Source organism: Gallus gallus, chromosome 15 (genome assembly GCF_016699485.2).
Source record: "Gallus gallus isolate bGalGal1 chromosome 15, bGalGal1.mat.broiler.GRCg7b, whole genome shotgun sequence".
Taxonomy (NCBI): domain Eukaryota; kingdom Metazoa; phylum Chordata; class Aves; order Galliformes; family Phasianidae; genus Gallus; species Gallus gallus.
The window spans coordinates 3,231,461-3,249,009 of record NC_052546.1 but is presented as its reverse complement, the minus strand read 5'-3'; the positions used below and the strand labels follow the sequence as shown (position 1 = coordinate 3,249,009).

Below are 17,549 nucleotides of genomic sequence, written 5' to 3'. Positions count from 1 at the left end.
TTAAGACCACATGCAATTGTAATATCAATCATCATATCCCTATTGGAAAGGCATACCTTCTCTGCCCAAGCCTACTGGCGACAGCCAATTTGTGAGGAGGTTAAAAAAATACCAACATAAAACTGCAGTATTCCCTACAATACTGAGAAGAGCATACCTGTACATGCTAATAAATAACCAGTATTTGAACTAGCATTTGTTTGCATATCCTATAATAAAATGCTCTTGTACTTTTCTACATATTCACATGCATAACATAATTCTCACAAATACTGCTATACATAGTGTTCATATGCACAGCGGCAGAAGATCTCTCCCTCCGACAAAAACGGTGAGATATTTACTTGCAATGGGTCTAATTTAGCATTAAACGCCAGACAAATACGGCAAGTAATTTAATTAACAGCGTCGCACTGAAAGAGATTCATGACTTTGCTGTGACATGACAATATACATCTGCAAAGCAAAAGGAGACCCTGATATGCACCATGCTTGGAGGCTCAGGTTGCGGGGGAGGGGGGAGCTGCTAGCCAGTATGATTACTAACTTTGCCCACAGACACTAATACAGAAAAGAAACATGGCCCCACTAAACCTGTGAATGCAGTATTTATTTCATAGGAAACCATAAAAATGACAGGAAAACGGCAACAGATTAAACATCAGTAGGAGGGAGGATGGAATAATCTAGCAAGAATTTAATCCCTTTACCTAGTATTACTGCACGACACTAACACATTTTACTATTCTAAGCAGCACCTACAAGAGAACATTCACTGAAAGGCATCATCAAATTGCAGCAGAATAATAAAGTTTGTCTGCCTCTGATAAGAGTTACAGATGCATTACTGCTAACTAAAAAAAGCATTCTCCCCCTGACACGCACACACACCTACAAATCTTCAGCTCTCCCACTGTCAGTCAGCCTGTAAAGCATTTAGCAAAAATAGCTATTTTTAGAACAGGTGAAATCTCAGCATACCTTCAAATCAAGTGCTTCCGACGTTCAGCATTCATTGCCGAGAAAGCTCTGCAGTCTACTGTGTCAAATTACAACCTTGGAGAGAGAGGCAGCAGCAGCGGCGGCGGCAGCAGCAGCATTGGTGTGTTTGCACAGCTTGTATTCAGGCTAGAAATGATTCATTAGTTGTCTGCAGGGAGGCAGGGTGAAAAAGAGAGAGCAAGCATCATCAGCCATGCAGCAGCTGCCAGAGCCTATGAAACAGCAGTGCTCACACACACATACGCACACAAAGATGGCTTTCCCTATTTGCCAGTTTCTCTTTCACACAGTATTAACCCTGACACAGCAGCAGGGAGCAGAGACGGGAGCTGACAAGCAGCAAGTGGGATCTCGGCAAGGGTGTGTTTCTGTGAGGGAGGACTGGGGGAGAGGCGGGTGCTGGGAGATTTTATTTTACCTCCAAGTAATGCTATCACAGGATCTTCTCAGTAGGTCATCTGTGGCCTACTGGCACGAACCAATGAACTGTAACTGTGAGCCGCAATTTTTTTTCCCCAGCCAAGCCTGCCCAATGGAAGGCTTAGAAACTCAAATGCAGAAGGGTATTAAGACAGATTACCTGGAGCATCCTAACCATTCTGTCTTTCCTCTCCTAAGGAAAATCGTATCCAGTATATTCACACGAAAACTTGTGAGTGTGCCACCAGCCTGTCCCCAGCAACAAGAGGGAGGCACTCTAAGGGGACACTTGAAATAAATGTGTTTTAAAACATCTGACTTCAATCTGTTTTTTTTTTTTAGTATTATTATTATTATTATTATTATAACTCAGAATCTGACCACTGTGGGAATGAGCTCATTATAACATAATGAATTCTTAAGGCTGATGATTAAATTATCCAGACAACATGAAGTTTTGTGGAGTGTGTTTTCCTTTTTGCATTTAAAAGAGGAAAGAAAATACTGTACTCTCAAGGCACTATTTTATTAAATTCTGTTAAAGTATATTGCAGGATATCAGAGCGTGATCTTCAGAGCAGCAAGTTTCCTCTAAAAGATGTCCTCCAATGTAGGAATGAAACAGATAAAAATCAGTCAATGTGTGCTTTCTTCCCTGAACGTCTTATTTGTAACATTCTAGAAAGACTGCAGTTTTCTGAATGGGAAGTCCAATGTCTAAAAATAAGGTACCCGAGACCACTCCTCTTTTGTGCCAATCTCAGCCCCAGATGACCTTCCCAGAGATTACTCATGTACCCAGAAAAAACAAAACTCTGGTATTTTCAGAGAAAAGCTGTTCCTACTCAGGATCATATGTTCCTTCCCAGATTAGATTATGGCTGTGATCATCAGGCAAGTGCAGCCTTACTTTTATACTGATTTGTGGCATAAGTTGTTCTTTGGGTGTTTTTTTGTTTGTTTTTCCAACTCTAATTTTGGCAAGTTAGATTTTTTTTTCCCTCAGTTGAGCTATGTGCAAGCTTTAAATCCAAACATTCCTTCCAACTACGACTATATCAGCACTTATCACATACTGTACTTCAGCAACAAATGCAGATCTGCAGAATATGATGCAAAGTAATACCAGAAGATTCCAGGTGACACATTTCAGAAATCTATCTCGCCTAAGCTGGAGACTAAATGAACATATCTATTGCTTTATGTGCTTTTGTGCAAGCGAAAGAAGAATTTCCTATGCCAGGTACTTGAAAATAAGTCAGATCACTGTAAAATCTTATAATTAATATATGACACTGAACAAAACCAACTCTTCTCATTCCTTCTCAAAGGTAGGTGTAAAGCATGTATATTCTGGACATGAGTGTGTGTGGAGGTATATATGTGTAAAACAGATACATTACCATAAACTTTCTGGAAACCTTGTGTTCAAAAATATGGAAAAACGAGTAAATGAAATAACTCAAAAATAATATAGCACCATCAGCACTCACATTTTAGCAGAACTAGAAGAGGTTAAGACATTGTTAACATAAACAGTTTAATATTTATCCAGTGATTTATATTGCCAAACATCAGTATCAAATCTGATGTAGCTTGACATTCATTTTTGCTTGTTCAGGGCTGGATGCAGCTATGCTGATGAGGGGCTGCTGGTAAATAGAAATGCATATTAATGGCGCTGCTGAGAGGAGACAGAGAATTACAGTTCTGTGTGTCATGCCAAGATATCTCCCCAGAATAACAATCCCTATAAAATGATCATACCTGCTGATATACAGGTTGTTTAGGAAAAGCAATAAAACATGAGACATCTTTCTGTATACAGTAAGGGTCTAGGAAGTGCCACTTTAATACCAAGAGTGCATACATTTTCACAGACCAAAAGTTCTCTCCCCAGAGATGTTATTTCTGGTCCCTACAAATTACATACAACAATTATTTAAAGTACATCTTAGGAGGCCCACCTTTCTCTTACTACTTTTCGAATTGCAGTGCTTTGTTTCAATAAAACAAGACAAAATTACGACGAATCCTCCCCATCCTACTTCAATATAAAATGGGAGTTAGGACTGAAAAAATTGTTAACAGAACTCACCTTGTTAGCTGCCAAAACACACATGGAGCTTCCTGTGGAGATAAGTGACAATTGTCTCTGAAGCCACAACAGCTCTTTCTGAGATTGTTTCAACAGCTCTTCTGTGTTGCCCGGCTTCTGCCCCATCAGGCCTTCCTGAATGACAAATATTTCAATTTCTATTTTCTCAAATACGTGGTGATAGTAGCAGAATTTCTCTTACTTGCATTTCTGGGAGAACAATAATATTGGCTCTAGCAATGTATTTATATTTATGCATTTGACTTTCTTAATTTAATAATCTTCTACAACCAGAAAATTGGGATTTCTCTTTCATAGCATCAGCAGCAGTACATCCTACACTTTGTCCTACTCCTTCATGCTTAGCAGTTAAGTTCCTCAGGCTATTAATCAAGACAGGTAGTAATAGCTCAGGCTGAGGCAGGAAACAACTTGTGCAATTCAAACTTTTTCGAACTGGATGAAGTTCTCTTATATGATGTGCTGCTGTAAAAGATGCTGCTGGTAGGTAACAGTGTATAAATGAATACAAGATAACGTTGAGAAGCGTTTATTGCTAATACAGTAATTTAACAGTCTGGTAACTACAAAGTATCAGAACACCCTTGCTTCTATGAAGACTAACAATGCTCTTGGCTGCATTAGGCAAAGTATGGCCAGTGTGTCAAGGGAACTGATCCTTCCTCTCCACTCAGCACTGGTGAGGCTGCACGTGGAGTACTGCGTCTAGTTCTGTGCCCTCCAGTACAAGACAAACATGGACATGCTGGCAAGAGTCTAATGTTGGGCCATCAAAATGATAGAGAGACTGGAGCACATCTCCTAAGAGGCAAGGCTAAGTGAGCTGGGACTGTTCAGCCTTGAGAAGTAGAGGCTCAGGGGATCTCATCAATATATATCTGAGGGAGGATGTAATTACGACAGAGCCAGGCTCTTGTCAGTGGTGCCAGCGCCAGAAGAGGCAACAGACACAAACCGGGACACACACGTTCTGTCTAAATATCAGGGCACAGTTCTTCACTCTGTGGGTAATGGAGCACTGGCACAGGTTGCCCAGAAGGTTGTGGGATCTCCCTCCTTGGAAATCTTCAAAAGCCACTTGCACATTCTGCCTCAGCAGGGAATGGGACCAGATGATGTCCAAAGTCTCTTTCAACTGTAACCACTCTGTGACTTGATTTAGCTGTTTACTGGCCTAGTTATGTATTAAGAACAGAACTAGATTTTAACCTACCCTTAGGCATCCTAGCTGATTTTTGAGTTCTTCGCGCTCCACCTGCAGCATTTGGATCTCCACATCTTTTATTCTTTTTGATTGCTTGTTGATATTTTGCAGATGATGGGCCTTAGCATTGACTAAGTGCATTTTCTGCTTAAAAGGAAATGTTCTGGTAATAGTTTTTGTGATGACAGCAGAGTTATTGGATGGCAATATCAATGAAGTTGAAGGGCTGACATCCTGGTAAAGAGAAAATACATTTTTAATGTCATTTTTGCTAAAACTGTGTCTGGGGGAAGAGAGTAATTCAAATTTTTCAGAAATCATATCCTAAGTGCATTATTTGAAAATTCTCTTTTTAAGATCTTTCAATGATACAGTCAGTGTGCAAGAAACAATCTCACTTAATCAATCAACTGGAAAGAGAGGAATAACTCAACGAAATGAGAAGTAGAAAAAGTCTTTCATGCATATTTTTTTTTTCAGTCAGTGAATGCCAGCAAGCCACAACCACTTTGATCATACAGATATCAGTGTATTTACCACTTTGATTGCAACACAGGACTGCTGTTTAGCCACTATTTCTGGTTGCTTACCTAGCGTTGTATCACATAACAAATTAAGTTATCTGCCCTTGCAGATGCCTTGGACACATGCCTCACTTAGAAGCTGTGCTTCAAATATGCCCAAGATGCTGTATTCCAAAGGCACACTTGACCACACTGCAAACCTTTCAGTGGGAACCACCTCTTAGGCAACGTGCAGGAAATGAGACCGCCTTGTATGTCCAACAGCTACTCAGAGGACTTTTTTTTTTAAGCATAGAGTTACTCTTCTGAAAATCCATTACGAGGGTAAACCTTTGCAAAAACAGTGACCTGCACTAGTTCTATGCACTTGTCAATTGGCATACAACAGCAGCCATATTTAAAGCTCCTTCATTTTACAGTTAAGCTCAGTCTAAGCCAGGAGTCAAAAGCTCATAACTTCTTAGATATGCTCATAATCGCATCTGTTCCACCCTCATCCTGACACTTACAAACAATTTGAACAAATTGCTGATTATTCAACGCAGCCTACATTTAAGTCGAGCTTGGTGTAGCTTTAATGTAGAAATAATAATTTACCCCGATTTGTGTTCCACGCTGCTATGAATGTTAATGTGGCTGAAACCCGACCTAAAGCTGTGTAGGGCTTCAGTTACAGCAGCGTTAAACAACCCTTCCATTATCACCTCACTTACATTTGGTTCTTGTCGTTCACACCTAATTCCAGAGAAAACAACTGAATTCTCAGTTCTGTACTCTGCGATATGTAAACCCCACAGTCTATAAAGCGTTTTATTTTCCTTACAAACGTTCTGTCAGTTTTTCTCTTGCTGAGATCTGTCAGAGCTGCATTACCCAAGAACAGCTCTCTGCTGATGTGCTGCGTTATTCGTCTCTCCTGTCCTTTTTTTATTTTTTTGTATTGGAGATGTTAGGAAAAAAAAAAGAAATAAGAGGGCGGGAAGTGCTTATTTCGGGTTGCTTTTGAACACAGCTCTGCCAAACACACATCGCTTACACGAACCCACCCGAGCTGCACCCACAATCAACAGCTCTTTTAGTTTTGATACTATTTACATTGATACCATGTCGAACATGAACCCAAACTCTGGATCAGCTCAGCACCGTCGAGGGCGGAACAAACCTGCCCGAGTACCTCCCGTGAGCTCTCGTGCGTCAGGAAACGCGTGGTTAACATTTGCACACGCAGCGAGACGCCATGTTTAAATTCAAAAAGAAAAAAAATGTATATATCCAACGTTATCCAGCCTAAACGATAAGTTACAGAGACTTAAACACAGCTCTTCCTACTGCACTGTCGGGGTGACCGCGGCTGCTGCCGGACCACGCCCGCCGTGCCCCCACTCCTCCACAGGGCTGGGACAAAGGCGGGGACACCGCTGAGCAGTTGTCGCCACTGGCAAAACAGAGCAGGATAGGGAACAAGAAATCTAAGTATTTTCACTTAAAATAGGTCTAGATGGTGAGAAACACAGACATAAATGAAAAGATCACCTACTCGTCCCTTTCCCGTTCCATCCGCTTCCCAGGCTCCACTTCACCCCTCGTTCCCAGCTCCTCTACTTCCCCCTTCAGGAAGAACGTGCTACAGCGCGGTGCTGCACGGCGCTTCCCGCCCTTTTTGCTCAGCTCGCCCCCCCCCTGCACCTGGCGGCCCCGCAGCCGTTGCTCTCGCGCCGCTGCTGCACGTGGCGGAGGGGCGCTGCCCGGGCCGGCCCCGCTGCGCGCGGGACTCCGAAGCGGTTCATTTTGTCACGAGCGGAAAGCGGGAGAAAACCTGAATTAAACCGCGATGTGTTATATCTGCTAAATTTGCAAACTTAACAGGCAAGTTGCTTCTGTTAAGCATTAAGCCGTCGAGTAAACGGTGCAGTAAAAAGTCTGAGAGATGCCAAACACTTAAGTGTTTATTGATTGTTTTATTTTAGAGCAACTGTTGTGTGTTTGTATTTGCTGCAGGGAGAAGCACTGAGAGCTCTGGAGAGCTGAGCAGCAAATGGGAAAGACGAGGTGCAGTAAGCAGCAGCTGAACCTCCCTACCACTGATACCCCACATTGGTGGTTGGACTCAGTGATATTTAAGGGCTTTTCCAACCTGAGTGACTCTAAAAGGGGTTCCTGTGGGGGTAAATGGGGCACTGCCTCAGCTGGAAGGGAACCTCGGGAATATCTTCACCGTTTCCTTCATGTAAAACTGCGGACAGCACAGCAGTTTGTGCTGGAGCATAAAACCAAAGCACTCATACCAGGGCAGCAAAATTGCTTTGCTCCTGATTGAGGCCAACACCATGAGAGCAGCTTCAGCAACTGGCAGTGAGGGCTCTGCAAGACATGGCAACATAACAGCCTTACCTTGCTCTTCTTTGCAGTTACTGAGCTCCCTTTCTGTCTGCTTCCGTCCTCAGGTCTGAAGTGGGGGAGCTTTTCAGACGTCTGTTTTGCTTTCTTGTTGCCCTTTTTGGACTGTGGAATGTAACGCGTCGATATCTCATTAAAACACATTGCAACACATCTAAAATACCTCAGCGAGTCGGCTGGCATTACAGAAATTTGCTTTTGCATGGTAAAGCCCCACATTCAAAGTACAGCCTTGAACTGAAGAAGGCTGATGGAACAAATTAGATGTGCCCTTCACACATCGGCTGAGGATGCAGCACGTTCGTAGCAGAGCCCAGTTACCAGTGCTGTGTCTGCGCACTGCTTAGCATGGTGTCAGTAGTGCTAATGCTACAAAGTGGTAGACTAGGCACCATTGCAAACCAAATCAGAAGTAATATTAGTAGAAGCATTTTGCTCCTTGCGTGGTATTTTGTCTGTTTGTCAATTCTAGGAAGAACCTCATGTTGGGTTTCTGTAGAAGGTGGGTGAAAGCAGGGTTATAAGTAGCATGCAGTTCAATGGTAAGTGGTGTTACTTCATCGGATTACTCCAGCAAGAGTGCATTTTCTGCTACATCCCTGGAATTAAAGGGGATAAAGAAGCACAAACAGTGTGGGACTTTTGTTCTTTCTGCTGTTACCCAATACAGAATGACAGGGTACAGAGTAAATATGCATTATTATTCATTGTTATTTGAAGTGTACTAGAGAGCTTAGTGTGGATTGCTTTTTTAAATTACAAGATATTGCTGAAATCACACGAACTTTACAGTGTGCTACATTCAATATGAGCAAGTCTTGCATCACAGAGCTGGGAAACCTAAACAACCAACACCAAGCAGCTAGGGAAATGGCCTCACACCATATTGTGCAGTTCACTGCAGTTCAGGATTCGTTCTCTCAGGAAGGTTGATTCCTCTTTCCTCTTCTCATGGATGTGTAAAGGAAATTTCATAATGGAGGTTCCTGTTATTACACACACTGCGTGCTGCCTTACGAGCACCACTGAAGCAGGCAGTATTTTACTTTGCATAACATAATAATCTAGGATAACTTAGACCGCTCCCAAAGAGTAAACTAAAGTCATCTGCTTTTCCTAACATTACTACCCATATTGTCATCCTTTCTCTGCTAATCATGAGTCAGGCTGTCTATTTCATCAGCATGACCTGGCATTCTGTACCATTTGGGGAGTGGATTTCATGTTTAGGAAAAGTTGGATGTTGCAGTAGCAAACAAGAGGCTCTCAGCAGAAGAGGAAGTTTTGAGTCAATGCTTTTCCCTAAGCAGCTCTCAAAATGCTCTAACTTCCGCCAGAAAACAGTAGGAGGAAAAAGCAAGAAAACAAACAATACAAAGGAAAAGTGAATGGTTTCTAATAAAGCAGTTAGCTGCTTGAGATTGAAAAGAAGCCTTCTAGTAGCTGTTCTGCAGTCACTCTTTGTGAAGCAAAGGTGGCCATTAGAACCACTCATACTACAAACACAAACCATCTGTCACTGTTTTAGCTTTGATGATTTCTGCTACTTACAGCCCAGGACAACTGGGAGGAATCCAGAAGTCCTTTTTGAACAATTAATACAGCATTCCCTCCTCTCTTACTCTTTCATTTACCTGACATTTTGCTAGTGGGGAGCATCATTTCAAAAGGCACTGAAACAGAAGAGGTAGCAAATATATAGAGTAATTAGAAACATATTTGAGGGATGAGAGCACAGAACTGTATACAGAGGAAGTTACTGAATATCAAAGCATTTTAATGAGAATTAAACAACTTGAAAAAAAAAACTTTTCCAGCAATTTACTGCTGGACACTGAATTAAACCATTCACATCATCCATGTAGGCACTGCAGACAAGTGTGAATACCTTTTCACTACTAGACTGCTGTATAATAAAACCAAATTCAAAGAGAAATAAAGCTGAACAAGGTCTTGGCTGGGACCAGAGCTGGCACAGCTCATTGTGGCTGCGATGGTGAGGGAGGAAGGGAGGTAATGCCGGTGCTAATGGGAGCAATCTGCACAGCAGCAGGGTTGGCACTGACACTGTGTACTACTGCCACTAGGAAAAGCAAAATGAAGGTTTGCTCAAAGGGACCTGCTACTTCCTAGCCTTGCTCACAACTTCTTTTGCCCTTTCTCTTCCTATGTCTTATTTCACCTACCAAGAGTAGGGGAAGAAAAAGGAAAACCATTTTCCTACCTAAGCTCCCACTTCCAAACCACTAAGTTCCCCAAAACCTTGCTTCCTCACAAAGCTGTTGGCTTTCTCTCAAACTGCAATAAATCATTCATTTAAATAAGAACATCACGTACATTTTTATTTACTTAAGTAACACTATTCTACAAAACTCAGTTGTTTCCCTTTAATATGTTACTATATTGAGTAGCAGTGCTATATACATCAACGTATAAACACAAAACTTAAAAGTTTATTGTAGATGGCAATGAACCAATTCTTCTTTAATCATAGAAAATATATTTTAATGCAATCAAAATAATTTCAGATTTACTTTCCCAGTACTAGATGATAGGGAAGTCAACAAAAGTGCTTATTTTTACATCTGTGTAGGATATAAAAAACGCTCAATGGAAAAAGCAAGAAAAGCATCCTGGCCTACAAGACTGTGAGTCATTCTTTATAGCACATGCTTATAGTTTAGCAATGAACCACCTTAGTGAGAAGAATGTAGAGAGCCAACCTCTCAGCTAAACCCAACTCTGCTGTATATACATTGCAAATCCAGCTGGATTACAGGGCAGCAATGGGGCTTTGCCTTTTTCTTCAAACTCACTTGAAGTTTACAATAATGTCCGCTACTTAGGATTACAAAACAAACAAAAAACCCACATATATGAGCTGTAATTAAAAGTACATTTCAACACTTGCTGAATTTTATCTTCCTGTGATTTTACCTGTTCTTTTTCTTCCTTTTCTCTAAGGCTAATTTGTTCCACTTTTTTATTGCAAGGAAAATCTCCCAAATGCTTTCGGGGAAAACTGTATAAATGACTGACAAAAGCCTCATGAACAGCTCCAAAATCAAGTGAACACAAACGTGCCCAGCTGTCACGTTCTGCACAGGTGCAGAGCATCAGAGCCATTCTCCCAACTTGTCCTGGCAGTGGCTGACCTGACCATCTGGGATCAAGTTCTCAGGCACAGGGCAAGATTACTGTAACCTAAAATTAGCCTCCAAAATTCATACATTGGCTGTCAACTATCCAACCATTTCAGAAATGCAGAGCACACATTATGCTACTAAATAACTTCAAAGTCCTTTGTGGGAACTTGCTACAGTCATTATAACAGTTCTGAACCAAGTTTTAGGTGATATATATATATATATATATATATAAAAGTAGTCTTATGAGCAGTATCTGTAGGTTAAAAAAAGCTTTATATTGTAGGTGTAGACTAAATGTACTCTTCTACACATGCAAATTAATTTATTTAAAAATGGATGTGCCGCTTCATAGGCAGCTTAGGAAGCAGAGGCTTTTTAACATGGAGAATGTGAGAAGGAACTACAATTATTCTAACAATAAATGCCTACGAATGTATTGAGGAGGGACAATAATAAGGTCGCAAGGATATCACAAGTAGGTAACAGCTGAATACAGATCCACCAGGCATTTTGTGGTACCCATTTTGTGATGACCATCAGCAAACCCAGGAGCCACAGAGAAGTACGTACTGAACTAGAATTCTTAATATTATTTGTTGTGGAGATTAAGAGTGTATCCTCAACAGAGAGGAAAGAAAGAGGGACAGATTGAAAGGATAGCCATAGTCTCCTGGGCCTGTGAGCTTAGGCTTTAAACATGATCTGTGTCTCACTTCAGACTTACCGGGGACATGAAGAACGCGCCTTCTGTCAGAAGTTTCACAAGCTCTGGAGCAACTCTTCTTTCATAGAATGAGTGTGTGATTTCAGGCACAGTGTCTCCAAAATAGCCCACCTTTGTAGCCAAATGAGGTGTGCAAGTGTTATAATGTTATGGCTCACAAACACAATGCTTTCTGGTCTCCCCTTTCTAAGCTATACGCCAAGCAGTAAGTTCTTCTGCTTTAATTAATTAGTTTGCATACTAATCCTAGAGCAGAAAGCTTTTTGTTAACAAGGCTTGATATAGCTCTTATATAACTCTTAATGTCTGGATTAAAAAAACTGCTTATTTTAAACATTTACTTACCACACCTCAAAAAAGCAAATAATATAACAATAGCAATAACAACAAAAAAAAAAAAATAACCAATGAGAAACACCAAGCAAGTTTTCAAACAAGTTCTGACATATCCTAGATTGGAGAAGGCTACTCACTACTTTGTCTTCCTCTTGATCTTTAATCAAGGACTTAGCTGCCTTTGGAAATGATTGATTTGCCTTTGGGGAATCCAGTACAGAATAGTCATGATCCAGAATGTGACTGATAGCTTTCTTCTGTAATAGAGGGGAAAAAATGGCTTGAGAGCATTTCAACTCCCTAGAGAGAAGCTTAAATTGGCATACAGATCTTCTGACTTTATTAAGTCAGACAGCATCATTTCACTAGTTACAACTTCAAGGCAACAGACATATTACTCAAATGTTTCTCCTTTCCTTTTTCAATGCCTTTGTTCTCTTCCTCCCAGAACATTCATGGCCCACCTTATGTCTTTAATCCAAGGGTTGGGGAGGCTGGGTCAGCATTCTCAGCATTCTGATACTCCTGCAAAGAAAAATCTTTCCATTTTTCCTGCTTGGACTTCTCAAAAGATAACCCAAATATTTAGGCACAGGATAAATAAGTAGAGCTCAAAGATTCCCATTTTCCTCTGAAGAGTTTTATTGCAAATGAGTAGTTACAGTGTTTTTGACCCTTTCAAGCTCGTGCTTTTTGTACTAGCCATTGAGACATATATGTCTCTTATACTTAAGTAATGGCTTACGGCCACAGTGTCAATGTAATCACTATTTAAATGCATTATTCTTAAATCTAATTTCACAGTGACCAAGTGAAAGAAAACTATATTGCTTAACGTGCTCTTTGAAATTTTAACTTCTACCTTACTCTACTGTGATTCTGTTCTTGTGTATTTAAAATATATTCCAGTTTAATTAAAATGTACTTCTGCTTAGGCTGCATATCTGCCTCCAAGTAATCAGAGGTAAGTATAAGATCAGCTGCCCTTTGCAGCATCTCTCCAAGTTGATGGAAAGATTCCAACAGGAGTCAGTTTGATTCTAAATAAACTGCCAGCAGACAAACTCCAAGCTTTTGGAGACTCTCTGAGATTAACATTCTTCTTATTGATTTCTAAGCATCAATGACTACATCATCAGCCCTACTAATTGGGAGTAGCATCACTGCACACAGCCAGTCTGTGCTTCATTGGTGTACCAAATTAAGATAAAGCTTGTGATAGATCTCCTTGGGGACCATAACATTTAGGCATGTGCTTAAGCAGAATTGTCTATTTTAGCAGCAAGTTCATGGATCCTTCTGAATATATTAGTGAAATATTTATTAGCTGCTAAAGTACTAATGATGTTCTGAATTCTTTATAGACAAGTGAGCAACGTTGTTTAAAAAAACCCTACAAACTTCTGCTTCAAACAAAATTAATGTGATTCCCCAAATGAAAGTAAACTCAAACTTTACATGTAAAGAGATAAACAGTAGCAGAAACTTTACTTACTGATAAATGCATGTTACTGTACAGTAGACCTACTTTTAAGCCACAACACAGCTCTTAAGAAGTTCAGCTTTGTTTCACCCACAATTTATTTTGTTCCACACTACAGTGAAGAGTCAGAGAAGCCTGAACTTAAAAAAAGCCTCCTACTCCAACCGAAGTGAGCAGGTGACAAACAGCATCCAGAATGAGGGCCCATACTCACACACAACAAACAGCTGTGACAGTTTTCCAAACAAAAATGTGCAAAGTGAATACAGAGGAAATTGAACAGTACTACTCCGAATTATTGAAAGGCTAGCTATGCAGAACAAACATAATTAAAGGGTCTCATTATCTTCTAAGTAATCATTGTAAATAATGCTTTGGATAATTACTTCATTAGTTTTCAAAACACTGGCTTTTATTCTCCTCTGAGATTCCATCCACTGACTCTAATCTGAACAAACTGCCAAAAGGGAAAATCAAAAGCATGAGAGCTGGAAATGCGATGTTTAAATCTGCATGAACTTAGAACCAGAATGTTTTGATTTTTTCCCCCACAACTTTTCAGAAGGTTAAAAGCTGTTTGATTTTTTAATCTATGTATTTTTTTTCCTCAGCTTGCTTTCTGATGCAGTTAGATCAGTTTCCTAGCAGCTATATTTATCCTTTTAAGATGGTTGGCAGCCGTGTGGATAAAACTAAGATTAGTCTCTATCGTCAGTAATTGTCCTTGTTTACTACACATGCATGCCATTGCTTTTCTTCAGTACAGATGCCATGAAGCAGATTCACTATTAGAACAGACAATGCCTCTAAAAGCAATGGCATGAGCAGAAGGGAAGCAGAAGACCAAGACATAGGTAGAAATTTTAAGACTTGCAATGAGATGGTTCAAAAGCTGAGAAAGTCTGCACTTTGAAAAGTATCTCTTTCTCAATAGCATTCTGTGAGTACTGCCAGTAATTAAAACACCATGAAGAAGTGGCAAATATTTCCCTGATCAGGCCCCAAGTAGGTGTGCTGCACTGCAGAAGACTGCTGCTGCTAAGAGTCATGGTATTTTAAAATGCCTCTGCCAGAAACCCCATTAAAAAAAGTAGCAAGAATAAAATGTCTGCAGAGCAAGTCAGTAATCATCCAATCCTTTAGACAGAAAAGAACACAGCATAAAAATCAGCAATAAGAGAATTAATTTTCACGATTATTTAATTTTGAGAAGGGTGATCAGTAGAAACCAGAGTCTACAGAAGGAACGGAGACAAATTTTGCAGGGGCTAGAGAGCTAACATTAGATAAATATGCATGACTAGACTGACAATATATGCCCTGATACAGTGCTACAGTAAATAAAGATTGCAGTAATAGACATTAAATATATCCAATTATTGCGAAATTCAGATTTTTATTCAACACATATTACTAAACATAAAAATTGTCACCACTGAAAAGGCTAGAATGAAATGAAAATGCCTCCCACATGTTAGTTTCCAAACCCTAATCAGTGCTCATTAAAAAAAAAGTGAACAGTATAGACGAAAGGCATATCATTATACATTCAATATACACTCAATATATACATTCAATACACTCAATATACATTCAAATATGCATACTCAAAATACTTAAATCCAAGGAAGCATTCTTCTTCATTGTACTACCTACTGTGTTACTGCAAGGTCAGCATTTACAGGCATTTTCCACATGATGGAGTATCTAGGGATCAACAGTAAGCCTCTAAGAGTCCATTACAGCAGAAGGCTGGTAAATGTTGACTTGCTTTCCTTTATTAAACTATCACCACTTAATAAGATACTACTACACTTCTGTAGCAAATGCTAACACATCAGTGTTGTGAACTTAATAGTCTTTGTTAAAGTATATTCTGATGATTGTAGTTTGAAGTTAAGCACACAATCATATTAAGCACACATATCACATTCCAGTGATAGAGAAGAACAAGAGAATCTATTCTGACCTCACAGACAGTACTGCTTTCAGCAAGAGGTGGTGCCAGATGGCTGCCAGAGAAACTCCAGAGATTTCTAACTTAATTCTCCAGTTCAGTGATATATGGATATTCATCAGAGGTTCATCTCACATTTCAACAAGAAATGTGAAACATCTGAACAAGAACAAGCCACCAATATTACTATATACACTACTGTGTGTATATTTTGTCATTTACCAGCCTCCACAGATGATTTCAGGAATTTTAGATAACATTTCCATAACCAACATACTCAATGTTAAAAACATCTATGCAGATTACACAACAGCAGAACCAAAATACTAAAAGCCTTTTAACTACAAAAAGTCAACAGCTCTGTGCAGTAAGACTAAGTTACCTTACCAAATATGCATTGAAGTTGCCTGTGAAATTACATATTAGGATTGTAAAATGAGCTGTGATATAAATGGCACCTCTACTGATCCATCTTCATTCTAATATATTCTCTAAATTGAGCTGCCCTCTATTAGTTTAAAGCAGTCCAGCTCAGCTTACTGGAGTTGACTGGAGCTAGCATGGGCTGAGCCAATATACTCTCATGTTCTCTCCGAAGGTTGTTTATAGTAAATATAGTTTGTTTTCTTATGCATAACTCTTGCTTTCTTCCCAGTCCACAGTCTGCTACATATTGTTAGTTACTCATATCATAACTTAGCAACTTCTAAGAACTATTTAATAATGAACATCAAAATCCTCCTTTCCTCCCCTACTTACAGAAATGAAAGAAAAAAAACTGGATTCAAAAGCAGCCAAGAAATGCAATCAAAATATTCTTTAGACTACGCAAACAATTATGTTGTAAGTACTTACCATTTCTATGTTTCCCTTTGTAAAAAAAAAAACCAAAACTTTGAGAAGTACTTTTGTTCTTCAAAACCTAGTTATAAGTGCTTATTAAATGGTCTTTTTATTCCAAAAAGCTGATTTGTAAATGCTGCACAACCACTGTGCGTGCGGAAGGACTTTGCATGTTTGACAGAGGTAACTAAAATAGTGACACTATGCAACTGAGACAGCTACTGTATGTGACAGAAAAGACTGAGCTGATTCACAGGTGCAAAGGCTGACCCACTGACTGCAGTCAGAAGCATGCCCAGTTATTTGTAGTCACTTAACAGGCCACATGAATGTATCAAATCAAGTTTAACATGAGGTAACATAAGTCTTTAAAACAGGAAAAAAAAAGAAAAACAAGAAGAAACACTGAAGGCTTTCTCTTACAACCTATGCTAAGCTCAGCTGGCTGTTTCTTTCTCTATTTGTGGCTTTTTTTTTTCCTAAGTCAAATAAAACTGCTCAATTATCTTACAGTCAGACAAATTCATCAACTCCCAATGTCTAAGTGCTTTGGTATTTACTCCCCACGCATATCTCCACTGGTGTTAGATTGTTAAAGAAGCTAAGAAAATTTACTTCTATGTGAAGATTGCATTGAATCAAATTAAATTAATGAAGCCATAGGCATGCTATCTTAAAAAGTCTCTGAAAAAGCTCCCAAGCCACAAAAAGAGCACAACCAATCTTTCCTCCCAATATTCTCAAAGAACATTACACTGAGGATTGTATTGCTTTTGCTATGGCACTGACCATGGAAAGGTTCCCACCTCGGTACGTGACACATGCAAGTAGGAGGAGAAAATGCACCAGAAGATGAGCCCCAGTGCGGGTGGCAGCTGTTCCTCCCAACCCATGGGGCTGCAGCTGTCAGCTCCAGGCAGACTGCTCATTCCTGCTCACCACTGCTGCTGGAGACAAGCAGGCAAGTGAGAGATAGTAGTGCTGCACACAGCTGGAGGAGAAAGAATAGGTTATACCATCACCTCTCAGATAACACCATTCAATGCCTTGTCAACAAAAAGCTATTAAAGTGGTAATCTGCAATCTAAATTTTAAATATTTGGAAACACTGACAAGCATAAGTTTCAGACTGTGACTGAAAAGACACTGATGAATAACCAGTACACTTGTACACCAAAACTCTGAATCTATTCCAATGTTTCCAATTATTTACTGAGAACCTAGGGCAGGCAAGCAAGGTCATCATTTCAATTCAGTATAGTGAAGATGCACTTTTATAAGGATCTTTTTGAAAATACGAGTACCTTTATCCAGATACGATTACTCTATTTTCCAGGTTTAATATTTAATCAAGCTACATGGGAATACTGTAAATGAATAAGACTCAGCAG

General features: G+C 39.8%; 1 protein-coding gene across 22 annotated transcripts in view; it reads right to left on the bottom strand.

Annotated features, from left to right (window-relative positions):
• Positions 1 to 17,141, bottom strand: part of RIMBP2 (RIMS binding protein 2) — a 122,620-nt gene extending 105,479 nt beyond the window's left edge. For 14 of the 22 annotated variants that reach the window (XR_005839999.1, XR_005840004.1, XR_005840002.1 and 11 more), the window contains exons 1-6: positions 16,965 to 17,141; positions 12,013 to 12,132; positions 11,540 to 11,650; positions 7,661 to 7,771; positions 4,755 to 4,979; positions 3,521 to 3,655 (exon numbers count right to left, since the gene is read on the bottom strand). Coding sequence is in view for 14 of the 22 variants with exons in the window: in XM_040647944.1 (XP_040503878.1) it covers positions 3,521 to 3,655; positions 4,755 to 4,979; positions 7,661 to 7,771; positions 11,540 to 11,650; positions 12,013 to 12,132; positions 16,965 to 17,087 (825 nt within the window). In the remaining 8 variants the exon portion in view is untranslated. 22 annotated transcript variants of the gene reach the window in all.
• Between the last annotated feature and the right edge of the window lie 408 nt (positions 17,142 to 17,549).